The 16,608-nt window shown below is 38.6% G+C and overlaps 1 protein-coding gene across 1 annotated transcript in view; it reads left to right on the top strand.

Annotated features, from left to right (window-relative positions):
• The window catches only part of susd2 (sushi domain containing 2), a 29,785-nt gene that overhangs the window by 576 nt on the left and 12,601 nt on the right, over positions 1–16,608 (top strand). The window contains 14 exon segments of the mRNA XM_042488600.1: positions 811–1,009; positions 1,981–2,129; positions 2,555–2,906; positions 3,811–4,012; positions 5,370–5,455; positions 5,542–5,810; positions 6,501–6,644; positions 7,305–7,457; positions 8,246–8,319; positions 8,321–8,350; positions 8,352–8,556; positions 10,156–10,403; positions 10,405–10,435; positions 11,881–12,057. Coding sequence (XP_042344534.1) covers positions 811–1,009; positions 1,981–2,129; positions 2,555–2,906; positions 3,811–4,012; positions 5,370–5,455; positions 5,542–5,810; positions 6,501–6,644; positions 7,305–7,457; positions 8,246–8,319; positions 8,321–8,350; positions 8,352–8,556; positions 10,156–10,403; positions 10,405–10,435; positions 11,881–12,057 — 2,319 coding nt within the window.

The raw sequence follows: 16,608 nt of genomic DNA, 5'->3' as shown, positions 1-16,608 counted from the left end.
GATAATTTTCTAATAGTCCTGCTCTCTTTTTTTAAACAAAGTTTTAGGTAATTTCCTTGTCACCTTTTACTATTTTTTTTTTTTTTTTACAATATTTGTTTTGTTTTTTTTTTTCGTGTTGGTCATTGCCTTTCCTCCATGTTTTCCAAAGAAATCAAACCAATTTACTCAGGTATCAAAAATAACAAATAGCTTGTGAAGAGCATCTAAACACAGCACAAGAAAATTGATAATCCAGGTGTCAAAGGGTTGAAAGGGGGGAAGCATGTCAAATAATTTTATAAGCACTGGGGACTGACTTAAAACATAATAAAATCTGAGCTTGAAGTAGTGATTTCTCAACAAAATCACTTTATTTTACATTCCTTTAGAGATTTTGCCAAAAATAAACTGTTTGTATGAACTAATCAGCACGCACATGAGGGAAAAATGTTTAACTTTAAAACATCAAAGTGCGCATTATAAACATCTAATGGCTAATTAATGATGAAGGGAGGGTCAAGGAAAAATATTTGTGGCTTTGAGCAGGTGAAAAAAAGGTACTTTTTAGTTTTAATACTTAAAGTAAATTTTTCTGATTTGCATACTTTTATATAAGTGAGGTTTTGAATTCAGAACTTTTACTTGTAGTTGAGTATTTTTGCAGTGTTGTAACAGTACTTTTACTTGATTAATGGATCTTAATGCTACATCCAACAGTGCTTATTACCAAATACAATAAACCAGATTATGCTGTGTGTTATGCAGGTATAGGTTATAATTTATAGAAATGAATGCAATTATTTAATGATTTGTTTTGGTTTTTACTAGGTCAGACATGCAGGGGAAGGTGTGGAGATGTTTTGGAGGAATGCTCCTGCCGTGCAGCTTGTGTGTCTTTGCTGAACTGCTGTGCAGACTACAGCCAGTCCTGTTTCCAGGTGACGCCGTACTCAAGCTCCATGCTGGGTGGAAGAGCTCTCAGGATCCTCAGTTTGGTTCTTCCTCCTGGTGGGCGCCTCCTCTGCAGGTTTGTGTGTCTGAGAGCCCACACACTGACCTTTGATGCACATCATGATCTAAACCTTGCAGACATTTCTCAGGGGATTATTTCCATCACAGGTCCACAGTGTGTAAAATATATACAGTGTATACAGTTTACATTTCTGTTTTTTTTCTGCACGTTTTGCAGTAGATCTCGTTTTGTGATAGTCTACATATGATTTGCATGTACTATTGTTGTTACAACAGTGTTTTACAGCTGATATTTGTTTCCAAATTTCCTTTGGTTTTTCTCTTCAGGAAAGACAGGCGGTAATCCTCAAAATTTATTAAAAAATCCCCTTTGGAAAAAAAAACAATGGAGTTTTGTAATATATAATATGTTATATATTTTTATTAGTGTGATTTAAAAAAATTTATACCAGTCATTTAAAAATCCATAATTATACAAAAAGCGCAAAGGATCTGTTGCATAATTTTGGTAGAATTTGTAAAACTGAAATACTCAAAACATGTCACTATCTCTTTTTAATTAAGGTAGTGTAACTAAAAAGGTTAATGCTAAAATGGTGCCTGCGATGATATAGTGAAACTTCATTGGAAAGTATGCTCCTCATGCAAGCGCTATGCCTTCATAAGTTTCCTGCAAAGCAAATGGAAACATGCTGTCTGTACAATGAAAATAGTGCTGGCTTTGAAATGTGATATTTAATTCTGTGGTATTCCATTATTAATACAATTCCAATAAAGACAATAGTTTTAATATAATTAACTATTTTTATGGTATGTTTTAAGTGATTCCAACCCGAGAAAGACATGTTTCCTGAGTGTTCTTAAATGTTATATAACATGAAAGCAGTAAAAATTGTTACTCTACTGACCATAGCGTGTCAGTGTTTACAGAAGAGAAATTGTATTAAGAACAAAGCAATACTTTTGTGTAGCTAGCCAAAAAAAACCCCACACACAATAAAAATCAGATTTATCTGTCTGTTGCAGGTTTAAAAGTGAGATTGAACGAGAAGGATTTATTGATGCTGAAGGTCACAGCTACTGTATCACTCCTTTACTGTATGAGACGGGTTGGATACCATTTACTGTCTCAACAGACGGAAGACATTTTGACAGATCTGGAGAGTACCTGTCAGGTATGTTGCTAATAATAAAACAGATTTTTTTCCTCCTCTAAGTATGCAAACACCTTAAATGTAATTTATTCTGTTTGATTTAGAAACCCTAATGCACTTAATACTCATTTAGGAACAGTGAAAATATTAGTAAAATTCTATTTTATTACTTTGAATTCAGTATCTTAGCTTTAACAAGATATATTCCCATCATCTCAGAAGATATTAAGTGGGGCTGCTGGAAAAATGTTAAATTAAGTAGACACATTTTGCAGTAATTACTACTGCTGGGAAACATCTATCTAACTCTGCATGAAGAGTTTTCAGTTTTTTTTACTTCTGTTTCTTCTTTTGGTTGCGCAACCTGACATATTTTTACTTTGGATCAGCAAAACTATAGTTTGCCTGTGTATCTCCTTAATAATCTCTGTTTTCCACTGTGTTAGTCCACCCCAGTAAAGCGGACCATGACTTTGAAGTCACCCTGGTGAATGTAACACAATGGCTGCACTACGGCACAGCAAACATGGCAGGAAGGCTTAAGATGACATGGAACAGCTCTTTGATCGGAGCAGAGACGGTCAACATAGAGCTGTGGGGTTACAGAGAGTTCAGCAGCAGCACAGAGGCGAGCGGATCGTCCTCGCTGCAGGCCGAGCTGAGCTATCTGTACTCTCTCGGGAGGAATCTGCCCAACACTGGTGCCTTCAGCTTCTTCCCGGAGCCCTCGAAAGACTTCTCAGACCGGATGTTGGGAAATATCCGCGTCACTGCTAGTTCTGAGTCAGACGGGGAAAGGTATATATAATACATCACAAGCATTTTAGAAATATTCCAAATCAAAAGAAAACAGTCTTTCCGCACATATTCTTCCATTTAAAGGGTTTTTTATGTGTCAGTGCTGGAGATATCTTTGGCCTGAGGTTTTAAAAACAAAAACACCTTGAGGGAAATTTTTCAAATTTGGCACAAACGTCCGAATGGACTCAGCGACTAACTGATTAGAATTTGGTGGTCAAAGTAAAAGCCATTGTGGCCTTGCATCCATCTCATTCTCCTGAACATGATACCTCAAAAACACCTTGAAGGAATTTCTTCAAATGGAACACAAATGACGATTTACTGCAATGTTACTAATTTTACAGCTGTTACAGCTGATGGAAGGTGATTTGGATTGATTCATCAGATTCTCACATGCATCTGGCTGTAAAATCCAATGTGCCTCACCTTGTCTTATGATGGTAATAGCCAAAATAAAAAGGATCAAATGGGTTTGAATGCCACATTGATTCCAGAGTCCAGTATTGGTCAGACCACAAACAGCTGAAAACAGCCATTGACTAAATGGTTAGACTATTGACAGAAGTTTAAGCTAACATTTTTGTTGTTTGATAAATTGCAAGCATAAATGCCAAACATTTGCTGGTGCAAAAATATGAATATTTGCTATGTAAATGAAATATTCTTGGCTTTTTCTTTTGTTGGTGGGGAAACAAGCACATAAAGATGATGCCTTGGACTCTGGGAAATTGTTTTAAAAATTTCTAACATTATATCAAATTAACAATCAATAAATTATGACACAAAATAGTCATCACATAAATAATTTAATCCATAGTTTGAACTATGATTTTAAGATTATGTCTCAGGGAAAATATCAAATATGTTTAAGTAAGTTTGATCGTTTTTTGTTTATACGCAGGGATGTACAGGGGCTCTGGAGTGGAGGTCATGTCTTAGCCTGGCACCTGGAGCAGGCTTTCAGAGATGACTCTGCAGCCTGGGCCAAGAGCAAGTGTCTGCAGTGGGACGTCCTCGAGGGGACGCTGCCCAACTTCCTGGATGAGCTCATTGACTGTCCTTGCACTCTGGCACAGGCCCGAGCAGACACAGGAAGGTTTCATGTAAGTGCATTTCAGTGACTCTGGTATCATAATATTATTGATATATTTAAAGGTAGTCATGGGAGTAGTAATAATAACACAATCGTTATTACTATAATTATTGTATATAATAACACTTGACTGTTAATTCATTATTAGGAGTGAGTTTAAGCAATTCAGTTAGTATTCTGACGACGGTATAGAAGAGAAAGATCTGGGTGTGGTGACATTTGCAAATACTTTGAGAGTAACAATAAAAATTACGCAAGACCTTTGTTGGAAAATAATGAAATGAGAAATGAGGATATGAAAGCAATATAAAGTCAGTCAGAGCAAATAAGTGCATTGTTTCTGTACTGTTTTCTGGACTAAAATTCAATAGGCCAAATCACAATGTTTATTTTCGGGTAAACCTTCGCGTCACGTACATAAATTTAACAGAGTGTAGCAGATGCTGCCTCAGTTGATTTGTTTGATGCCCTCTTAAAAAAGGTTCCACCAAAAACATCAATATCAGTTTAAGTGAAAGCTATATTTAGAATATTTTCACCACTTTACCTTACCGCTAGTCTTTTCCCACTGGGAATTCAAGCTTATTTATCAAAACCAGCAGACTTAATTGACAAAAACAGCAATTTTACTTCACAGAACATGGGAGTTTCTGGTCTACCACGGCCTAGATTGGTTAGTGTGTAAGGTAAAGCAGAGCAAATATTAAAAATATAGGGCACACTTGCACTGATATTGTTTTTTTTTTTTAAATGTCTTGCTGTGTCGCCTAACCACAACAGTACTTTGCTTAGCTTCTGTGCAAGTATATTTGGTTTATCAAAGATGCTAATAAAGAAACACAGCACATAAAATAAGCACAGCAGAAATGTAGGAGAGATCAGACTTCTTGAAAGTTATGCACAGTTCCTGTTATAAGTTGTTTTGGATGCTTCGGTCCAATGGCTTTTAAAATCCCTGTCTCCAAATCAGCACTTCGATAACGCACAAGGACATTGAAATTTGCAAGAAAAATGTGCTCATTATTGTAAAAGATTAAAAATAGCCCCAAAAATCAGAAAAAGAAATATGTTTTCAAGGTCGAAGTCAAAAGCGCTGCTCTTGTGCAGTAGGAATGATAGGAATTCATTCATTTATCCCTGAAATAAGGAATCAATAACTGCGGGATTAATTGGGGAACATGCTTTGTGATAAATCATTATATGTAATCAACGTTAAGAGAAATCACTTTGTTAGAGTTCTGTTCAAGTCAGCAGGATTGACACTGATCAATAAGTATTGACTCTTGAACCTAAATGTATTTATTGCCAAATTATATTAAATCACATCTGTTATTTGACTGATTTTTTTATTCACTGTGTTATTTCAGACTGACTATAGTTGTGACATTGAGAGTGGCAGTGTGTGCTCTTATCACCCAGGTAGTGTCCACTGCGTCAGAGCAATTCAGGCCAGGTAGGATGACAAGATTTTACCTTTTTAAAAGTGAAAGTAGAAGCATTTCTTCACTTTTTGACATGATTTTCTTGTCACATTTCCAGCCCTCTACATGGATCAGGACAGCAGTGCTGCTATGACAGTGCAGGCGCTCTGGTGCTGACAGCAGACTCGTCCAGTGGCAGCACCCCAGACAGAGCTCACGACTGGGGATCGCCGCCGTACAGGGAGCCACCACGGGTGCCGGGGTACTCCCACTGGCTGTACGATGTCGTGAGTTTGTACTACTGCTGCCTGTGGTCCAACCACTGCCACATTTACCTCAACCATCGACCTTCAAGTGGGTGTCGCAACTACCATCCCCCAAGAGCTGGTGAGCCCACTCACAAGTCAGATTAAGTGTATTTATTCATTGCTTTCAGCACATAAATCCACTTTTTATCAGCGGACAGTTATTGCTGTTGGGTAAACAACTGTTGTTGAGTCTATTTTTTCTTGTTCTTATGGACTTGAAACGTCTGCCTGAAGGCAGCAGTTTGAACAGGGAATGTCCAGGGTGATCTTTGCCTTTAAAGTTAAATTGATTGTGTGACTCAGATTTGTCTCACTGTCATAATGTTTTTTGTAAGAGAAGAATATTATATTTCCTAACATAAAAACTGTTAATAGGTGAATGTAGAGTTATAATTGTGGTTTAGGAGGCGCAATTTGGGACAAAACTAAAACTGCAAAAAGATCAACACAAACTTCAAGAGATCGTTAATCTGTGTTTAACTGCCTCTCTGCGGGTACACACACACATACTCTATAGTGCAAATGGACATTAGAGTAGCAGGCAATACCAGACCAGTTTGCAGAAGTAAATGTATTACAGACTGCGGCTGAGAGTTAAGATGTGGAAATTTATTCGATCGTACTCTTCAGAGACTTTAAACGCAGCAATAAGCCGCATAGCGATATGAGAATGAGAGATCAGCAGCGTGCTGTTCGAAATAAATATGTTTGTGCCAAAATGTGTCTTTGATGTAATTTCATCGGTGATTTGTGTCTCGACACCTTACAGGTGTTGTCCTCGGGGATCCGCATTTCATTACGTTCGACGGCCTCAGCTACACTTTCAATGGCAAAGGGGAGTTCTACCTTGTGTCTTCACCAGACAGAGAGTTAAGTGTTCAGGCCAGAACAGAGCCGGTGAAATCTGAGAACGGTGAGTCCAGTTTTCATGTGAAAGCCCTGACTGTGTCCCCTCTTTTATCCCAGTGCTACCACTGTAGCAGCTTTGTTTGGATAAAACTTGTTCAAAGACTTCTGTAGAGATCTGTTTTATAATTCGATTCATTTTTTATTTATTAGCCCAAAAGATTGATCACCTGCATATAGAATCTGCTCAGACATAATGGCCTCAGTATTTCTTGCTGAATTTAGTTTCCTTTTTTTTTTTGGCTTGCACTCTCTATCTTAAGTGTTTAAGACTCCCTCTTATCTTTTACGCTTTTATCACAGAGCAAGTGATGTCAGGTCCTAATGTGATTAAAACATGTTGGCGCCGTAAAATAATGGCTTATTTCCTTAGTTCCCTCTTGTTTTTGTTCCCCATCTCTCCTGTTAGATGTGGTAAAGAAGAACAGATGGTAGCTTCATTGTTAAGAATTTCTTCCAAGCGATTACGGCCATGAGCCAAGTGACTGTATAACGGCCAGATGTCGTTAATATTCTCCTCACAAGATCAGTAAAAGCAAACATCTGGATTATTTGATATTGCAGAGACTACAGCAGCGATAAAATCATTCTCAGCTTTTGAATACATTCTGCAGAGTAACATAACGACATGTCTGTATCAATATGATGTTAATATTGACTACCTCAGGTACCCTGGCCAAAGCCACGTGGCTCTCATCCGTGGCTATGAAGGAGAAGGCTTCTGATGTCATCGAGGTACGTCTAGCAGAAGGCCACCTGCAGGTGCTAAGGAACCAAAAGGTCCTACTTTTCACAGAGCAAAGATGGATGGATCTAAACGGTGAGATTATTTCGACACTTCTGACCAGCTGCACAATAGACATTGTTGACTTTGGCAGCAAGAGATCGCTACTCTGACAATATATAGAACCTCAGACCATGAAATATTGTAATCTGACAGCAGCACTTGGCACTATCCTCTAAATTTTGTCTTGTTAAGTTATGGGGGAAACACAACAGGTGGATAGGGTAAAAATTTGAACTATTACGTACCACCATGAAACTTCCCCAATTTATTACTTACAGTAAGTCAATATCAGGACAGCAGTCTCATTCTAGCATTTTTTGTCGCCACATGGATGTTTCGGGCCAGACGCCCTTCTTCAGCGTCTACATTTGGCAATATCACAAAGAAAGCCCACGGGGGGGGGAATTATAAGTCCACACATGAAAACACCTACAGTGCAGCCCAGCAGGGGGAGCCAACATGTAAGACACAGAATCACTAAGTAAAAATCAATAAGTAAATAAATATAATAATCCTTATAATGTTGTAATCTGACAGCAGCACTTGGCACTCTCCTCTAAATTTTCTCTTGTTAGGTTATGCGGGAAACCCAAATAATAAAGATTTATTTTTTACTTCCTGTAAGGCAATTATTTTTTATTATTACAAGTTTTCTAAAACTGTATGTTTTAAAATACACCAATAATGCATTTTTTATCGAACAATATGCACTGAAATTTGCAAACATTTTTAGAAGTAGAAAATTGTGAACCATATGAATGTATGTTATGTATTTTATGTGGGGGATGAGGTATTAAAATGCACTATGTCTTATATTTTAGGAGTATTTGTGTTCGCCCCCCCCCGTCCCACTCACAATGTGACTGTGATCTTCCTCTCTGGAGTTGGTGTGGTTGGTTCGTGTGCATGACGGAGCGATGGCTGCAAACCGTCCTGCTTCCAGCCGAGTTTACCAACCACACTCCAGGGTCCGCCCCCACCCCCCCTCCTCGGTCTGATGAACTCTGACCATCAGATGACCTGTTGACGCAAACTAGGATGAGGTCATTTCCCCCTAGCCGACGCCCACGGCGGAGGAGACTCTTCACCCTTTTGAGCTGGCTGTGAGTGTGAAAGACTGCTGAAATACTGAATCATATTCGATCAGCGCTTTGAAATAATCACTTCTCACCTGCAAGGCAGCAAGAATATCACTTTATCTTTCTTTGTAAAAAAAAAAAGTGTAACATAGATAAGCCGGGTGTTTTTATTTTTCATTTTTAGAGGGGGCAAAGAGCTGATTTAGGGATTTGTAATGATTTGCTATAAAATTACCCGTTATTGTGTCCTTTATAAAGGGGACTACCGTACTTGAAGCCATGCTTAGCTCTAAAAACTTAAAAATCAAATGTTTTATTTTTTTAAGAGTGCACAGGAAAAGAAAACCATGGCACATGTTGTTTGAGTTAGCGCCAGCTTTAAAAAAACAGATTAACAGAGAGATATATCAGGCGCCTGTTTGAGCGTAACAGTGTCACTGAAAACCACATTCTCTGGAACACAGCTTCGATCCAGAAAAACCGCATACATACATGATAATAAGGTCTCTCAGCTTTAAATTACAGGCCCAACATATCCCTTCAAAACTCGGGCCTGTGCTGACCTTTTTGACCTGAAGTAATTTGTGCTCAGTGAAAAGTGCAGTTCAAGCGTTTGTGGGAGGAACTAAATAGTTTTATTGTTGCTGTTGATATTTGCAATGCATCAAAAGTCTGTGGCAAAAGGAAACCCATCGACAGCAATGCGTGTGTGTCCCACGACTGATCTCATAGAAGTTGTGTTTTTTTCATTCATATCTCCCAAATTATAGCGTGCCTCAATATTCCCTCTGATTTTTTTAATACCATGGTTTTATAACAAAAAAGGTAGTTTGAGCCAAGTGCTTCTGATTGGTCAAAACATATGCTGCCTTTGGCAATAAATTTCATATAAAAACCCTACAAGTGTTAATCATTCAGTCTCTCTGTTTACCCATTCTTCTGCATGTTTTTATGTTTTTTTCTACATGTGTTTTTGTTTATAGTAAAACATTAGGCTATGGTCTCCTCCAAAGCTTTTTAGTTTTTTTTTTTTTTCCCAGTTGAAAAAATGGCCAGGCACTCGATCAGTAGGGCTGTCCCGAATACTATTTTTTTCCCTGGGCGTTCAGTCACTTAATCAACAGTTGGAAGAAACCACTTGTAATGATTGGTACTGACAAACACCAGTGCTAACACCTTGTGCCCCCAGAAAGCCTTTTTCACCATAAATTATTCCAGTCATTGTGTGGTTTGTGAATTTTGAATTTGAATTTATTTTATTATTGATAGATAAATTTATTTTTTATCAAAAGGCTGGCCTTGGCTCATGCTCAAACTCACATGGCTCGATTTGGTTCAGCTTGTCATTTTTTCCTGAACACTGTACTATACTGGGTAGAACTTTTTAGATACTGCATGTGTTTTTTTTAATTTAAAAGCTGTTGAAAGCAATTGTGAGGGTGTTTGTTGTGTAATAATGGATCTGACCCCATTCACAACTACCTTACATGCTGACATATCATTTTAATTTCCGCTAGTTTTGGATCAATCTGAAAAAAAACCCCCTGACAGTTTTGTTTTTTGTAATCAGCAATATCTGGTTTTTTTTGTCCTCTTTTTTTTCTCGCACAGGGAACATTTCAAAGGAAATTCCTTTACCCTTTTTCCCCGACCATATGACTCAAAGTAACTTTTGAATAACTACTATTTCCCCCACCAAGCTTATGATCCTGCTTTTTGTATTTATCCCTGCCTATTTTCTCTTCCCTCGAGAGACCTGATGACCCTTCTGGTGGGAAAACACATGTTGACCAATTGTGCTCAGGAGGATGGAGCAACGCTCTGTAAATATGACACCCCTGTACCTACTCGGAAGCCTCAGGAATGGGAAACGCCACAAACACTCCAGGCCTTCCAAAGTCCATCAGGCCCAAATGAAAGCTCTGGGAGCCAGCGTTTGTGTTACCAAGAATAATCTTTTTAGACTCATGGGTAAAAACATAGGGACATAATTTTGTGTCTATTTTGTTCGTGGTCCAATGCCCATACATGTTTTGTTGCTGCTTGTTTAATATTTAAAAGGGGTATTTCACTCAAAAATGAAAATCCAGTCATTATCTACTCACCCTCAATGCCTAAGGACAGTCCGGGTGGCGAGTTTTTTGGTCCACAACAAAACACTGCTGGAGTTTCATGGGGAAAAGGCTTTTTAGTAATTTTTAGTGAACCAGGACTCAAACATTAAAAAATAACTATATTTAAAACCGCCAAAAAATGTCTCCATTCTGCTCATCCGAAGTAATGTAAGTGTCCTGAAGCTCTGACGTGTAAAGTTGTTTTGAAAAACGTCACTGTGTTTTTAGTCTTGTTGTTGCCTGTGGCTTGTAGCTCCTGGTGCGGCAGCAGCGTTCACGTATATATGCTTTCGCAAGACCAACAAGAGCTCGCAGTATCTGCACACCAATGTTTACATGCTACCTGGAAGCATCCCCAATACACAGACTTGTGGGGTTTGCAACAAGGAACAAGTCGTTTTGTCGTTTTTCAAACCAATTTGGCATGTCAGGGCCTTAGGACACTTGGATTTCTTTGGACAAGCAGTGCATTTGTTGTGTATTTTTTAATTACTCAATTCTGGTCACTAATAATTTTGGATGAGTGCAACGCCTTTTCCATGAAAAACTCTAGCAGTGTTTTGTGAACTATAAAACTTCACTAGACTTTCCATCAGCATGAGGATGACAAGCTAATTGAATTTTCATTTTTGGGTGAACTATTTCTTCTAAAGAGAATACCGTGATTCTGAAACATGTTTGTGGAAGCATTCACGCTAATAATGACATGCCCGAAAATGTAAAATACAGGACCTGTAACAGCTTGTGTTCGCCTGATTTGGAATAAAACAATACTCCAAAGTAATATCATGCCATAAGAAAGCTTAATGAGGTAAAATTATATATATATATATATAAAGGAAAAAAAATACCACCATTACTACCCTACCATTTAAAAAAAATCACCATTAAACATAAAAATATTATAAGAAGAAGGAAAGTTTTTAGCTTTTACCTGTGTAACATCAGCTGGCAGGTTATTCCAGGTCTTTGCTGCATGATAACGAAATGCTGCCTCGCTTTTGTTCTCATGCTTTGGGCCGTCAGTAGGCCCTGATGTCCTCAGAGTCCTAGAAGGTTCACATGTCACAAGCATGTCAGAGATATGTTTGGGTCGCTGAGCCACAGAGTGATTCATACATAAGCTCAAGCTTTTAAAATAAAATTTCTGAGTGACAGGTATCCAGTGTACCGATTTTAGACCTGGAGTAATTTAGTCATATTTATTAGTTTTTTGTCATAAATTAAGACAGAATACATTTTTAATGTGTCATTGTCCTTTAGTGGTGTCTTGTGGCTGGCTGCCGACACCCAGGAATGGGAAAAAGAACGGGACATGTTACCTGGAGGGGAACACTCTGAGCTTCACCTGCAACAAAGGCTACATACTGTACGGTTCAACCGAACGCACTTGTCTGAACGATGGGACCTGGACAGGAGAGCAGCCCTACTGCGTAACAGGTCAGTTTTAACTTGAAACCAAACCAACAGCTATTTGTGTCAAGTTAAATAATCTCAGCTGTCATGTCTGCGAGAAAAGCGCCAGAATTTTAAACTAATATCTATAAAATCTGCTATAAATATTAGGTGGAAAGTTAACTGACATATTGTCATTGAAATTTTGAGTCAGCTGCAGGATAGTGTTGCATTCATGAGTTCTGTCTTATTTTCTTATTATTCTTATTATTCCCAGGGGAAAACTGAGTATGTAGCACACATGGTTTTTGCCAATAGGATAATGTGAATTTGATCTTTTTTTTTCATTAGCAGACATCCAAATCTACTTATCCTTAAACACAAACAGGCAGAGGTTTCAAAACAGTTCCTTCGGGGAAAGATTGACCACATGAAAATGACATATTTTCAAAAAATAAAACAAAACAAAACAAAACAAAACAGAAAAAAAACCCAAAAACTGAAAAAAAAATATTCAATATAAATAAACAGCAACTGTGATTAATTATTTATCAAGTTGAGTTTTATACTACACTGCATAAAAAACAATGGCTGCTTGTATTAAATCATAAAGAAACTTAAATTGGTTACTGGCTTTTGTCTGTTTCTGTCTATGATTCTGATTAGTGTATGACGTCTTAATTATTCTTTTTTTGTTTTATACACCGTTTGAAACGGTTTCCCACGATTCCTTTTGAAAAGACATAAATAAGGTTACTTACCAAGTTATTACTGACTAGCTCCACACATGCTTTATATCTGCAGCATCCTCCCAATGAAAACCGAGAGGGACTGTTGGAATCCTCTTCTTCGCTCTTTGAAAGCAAAAGATTTTATAGAGTTGGCTCTCTGCTGCTCATGCAGACCATTAGCTATAAAGCTATAAATGTATTAACCTGGATTGGCTCGGCTTTCTGTTTGTAAATTGGAAGCACCTGGGTCTAACGGTTTCATTCACCACCCCAACCATGAAATCTTGTTGAGTCTTGTTGTAGTCATTGGCTAACACCATCGGGTGGCAGTATTTCCCATTAAATGTCCAGTGTGGCAGCAGATCTTTTTGGTGCTCTAGTATACTCTGATTTTAGAAAACCTTGAAAATAAAGTTGCAAAAAGACAGGCAAGATTGGATGAAATTAGATCTTTAATCACTTAGTTGGAGCAGAATAAAAGAGATCATACTCTCAAGATTGAAGGATTTAAAAGGTTTTGCCGTCATCGACCTATCAGCTGAGTAAAGCAAGAGGAGGCAGAGAAACAAAGCCACTTGACTTGTGATCCACCTCTACTTGCATCCCTTCATGACTTCACCCCAGCCCTCCATCCTTTCCTTGTTAGAGCTGCAAACAAAGACTTCCTTTTGATAGTAATCTCGGATGAATAGACCTCATATGGCAGATTTTAAAGCCTGTGTAACAACCGGCTGAGTCACAGCTGGACACAATTGATCGTGACTCTTTCATTAGGAAAACATATTAGTTGTCAGATATCCACTGCAGAGCTGTTTAAAAATGTTCTTATCAAGTCAGGTGATTTTTTATTTACTTTTGTTTACATGCTTTCTGGTACCTCTAACTGCTGATCCTACCTCTAATGCCTTACCGCTGTCTCTCATCAGACAGAAAGTATAGAAAGTGTCTATTTTATTAAATGTTCAATTGATGTGGATGCATCTGGAGATTAATGTAAGGGCAAGTCAAGGAGCAGGGATCCCTCCAAGTTGGGTCCTACAGAGGCTCTGCAAGACTATCTTAACTTTCTCAGAAAATGTCTACCCCTTTTCCACTCAAACTAGGGCATACGTATATGCAGGTTTTTAAAATACAAGTAAACCCATTAAAAATATGTAAACATGTCACCCCCTCTCTCTCCCCTTTCTCACACCCTCCTTTCTCATTGCCAATAGACCAGAGCTGTGTGCATGGCTCTGCAGCAGACAAGTATGCCTGCCAAGGTTTTTTTGGTGTGTCATGTTCAATGTCAAGGAAAGGCCAGAGAACAGGTTAGTAAGGAGGAGGAAGCAGCATGGATGGGAGTATGTGAAAACTTGGCTGTCGTTACTTGTTTTTACATGTCTCTTACTTATTAAGTCTCTCCTTCAAAACTCTGTGCAGACTAATTTGGATTGACGTTTGAGTGCTGGTTGGGCAGAGATGGACGGTATTTTGTGGCGGCGTGTCATTGCATCTCACCAGTTAATGGGTTAAAATTACCACGTTCACCTGGGTGTTAGGTTTCCATCAATGGCGATCGAAGCCGATATATACCCATAACTACTGCTGAGTCATTTGACACAGATGTGAATGCCGAATGTATCTTTCCCCTTACATTAAAAAGCCAGATGTTAGCAGGTGTTTTTGTGCAGTGGAAAAGGGGTTTTAGTGGAACAGTAAGCCACCTGACGAACTGAGCCTGTGCCCTGACAGCCTCAGTTAGCTTTCTTTGCAAGGTGTTTTTACTTAATAATAATAGTAATTTATACTAGCATTAGAGCTGTAGTAAGCAGCTTTTAAAAAATAATATATGATCTAATATGATATATTATAATATGTATACAGTGATGTAGACTTTTTGAAATGCAGCTGTTTAAAGATCCCATTATAACTTTGAGAAACACCTGCCGTATCTTCCCACATTGACAAACAAAGCAAAAGCAGAAATGGGATTCCCAAAATACAACAGAAAGCCAAACAGTCTTACTGAACACAAGTGAGACACAACTAGGGTAGTGTTAGGATAAAATTAAAACAAGGACAAATAATGCAAGATTCACGCACATTCACAAACATCTAGATAAAGTCAGTTACACAGTGTAAGCTTCGGCTGTACCCATGTATGTGGTGTACACACATACAAAGCTGGGCCTTTTTAGACACGTAACAATGATCACACTTGCTATGACACTCTCATTACACAAATGAGAGTGAACAACTGTCAACATGACCTGAGGTGCTCAGTGGCAGGTGTTGCATGAGCTGTTACCTCCACCATTTAAATGCAACCTCTAGCCATGTAAACAACACTAAATACAGACCGAGCAGGAGACGCCCCTTATATGAATCACTGCAGCACCATGTGTAGGCTGAACAGTGTGTGCCGCTCAACAATAAATGCCACTGCATCCGGTTTGACTTCTTCTGAGTCACTTTAATGAGCCGCTGTTGACATGGTGCCTGTCAGCAGAGGTGACACTAAGTCCCTTCTATTAAAAGGGAATCTCTGTATGAATATCTCACATCACTGAAAGCCCCACCTATTCGAGATGGATCATAACCTGCTGCTGCATTTGTCAATGTGCTTTTTTAACCACTTTAGACTTTAGACACGGGTGTGGCGTGTTGCGATGATCAATGTTAATATCTTCAGCTGGAGAGTCAGGAGTGTTGCAGAGGTGAGGGTTGGGTTTGGGTAGAAAGTCCTTTGGGTGTTTTTGATATAACAGGGCCGTGGGAGACTTGAGAAGTATAAGGTTATAGGGTTTACCAGCTTGGCTGCGCCTTGTCACGGTCTTGTGAAAAACAATAGCCCTAGTTGAGTATCGGATGCATACCAATAACAGGATCACCCCACTTTGATGGCATTATAATATTAATAGAGTTCCTTGCACAGAGGAGAAGAAAGTGATTAAAGGAAAGGTGACAGCTGCCAGAAAGGGATAGAGCAATTTTTACAGGAAAAAGTGACGTGGGTTGCAAGACAAAGCCTCACTCAATCTTCTGCCCGTAGTTCACTTCTCAGATTCCCCTGAGATAACGCAGGCGAGAGCCGACAGAGACACAGAGGTGGTTGGTAAATGCAGCATACGTAGAAGGAGTTGTTTAAATGCCAGCCAAGGGCAGGTTGAGACTTCAAAACCATTGCTCACACTTCACTGTCTGTCTGTATGTGGTCATTTCAGTTAATGTGTAAATGTCTCTGCCTGAGAAGGTCCACTAAACTCACTTTCTGAACTCACTATTGAGTATTAATGGCCAATTTTCAAGCAGCTTTGTATCAAAACAATGTTGGTAGTATGTGTCAGTGAACTCTGGTCTTCCCTCCACCTAACCAGTGTCTAAATATCACCTTGACCTCCGGCAAACTCCATCAGATGACCTAAATTGATGCAAAACACATAATCCGGTGGAGTTTTGATGGCTCTCTTTGGGCTTTTGCTTTACCTACAGTCTGCATTTTCGTATTTAACCACCACCTGTGCTGCCACCAAGGACACAAGTATACAAACATTTTAAGAGCTTACCCACCTATCTCTCTTAAACTTGGACCAAAATCTGATCAAACAGTAAAATTAGGTAGTGCTGATTGAATAATAATCAAGATTGTGTTACTGCACTGCCTATTTATCAACTAAAATGTTTTTAGAAACACATTTTACTGACGTGTTTAGCTGAAATAGCAAGAGTTTTTCTAACAGGGAGCAGGTGCCACACTGCTTCCAGCACAGTGAAAATGGAGGCTGAAAAACAAAGATCAAACTGTTTAACTAAGCAAACTGAGTTACCTATTTCTTGCCTCAGATGTTTTCAGAAACATGTTTTGGCTTAATATTTAACTGTA

Source organism: Plectropomus leopardus, chromosome 6 (genome assembly GCF_008729295.1).
Source record: "Plectropomus leopardus isolate mb chromosome 6, YSFRI_Pleo_2.0, whole genome shotgun sequence".
Classification (NCBI taxonomy): domain Eukaryota; kingdom Metazoa; phylum Chordata; class Actinopteri; order Perciformes; family Serranidae; genus Plectropomus; species Plectropomus leopardus.
This window is presented reverse-complemented; position numbering and strand designations above follow the sequence as displayed.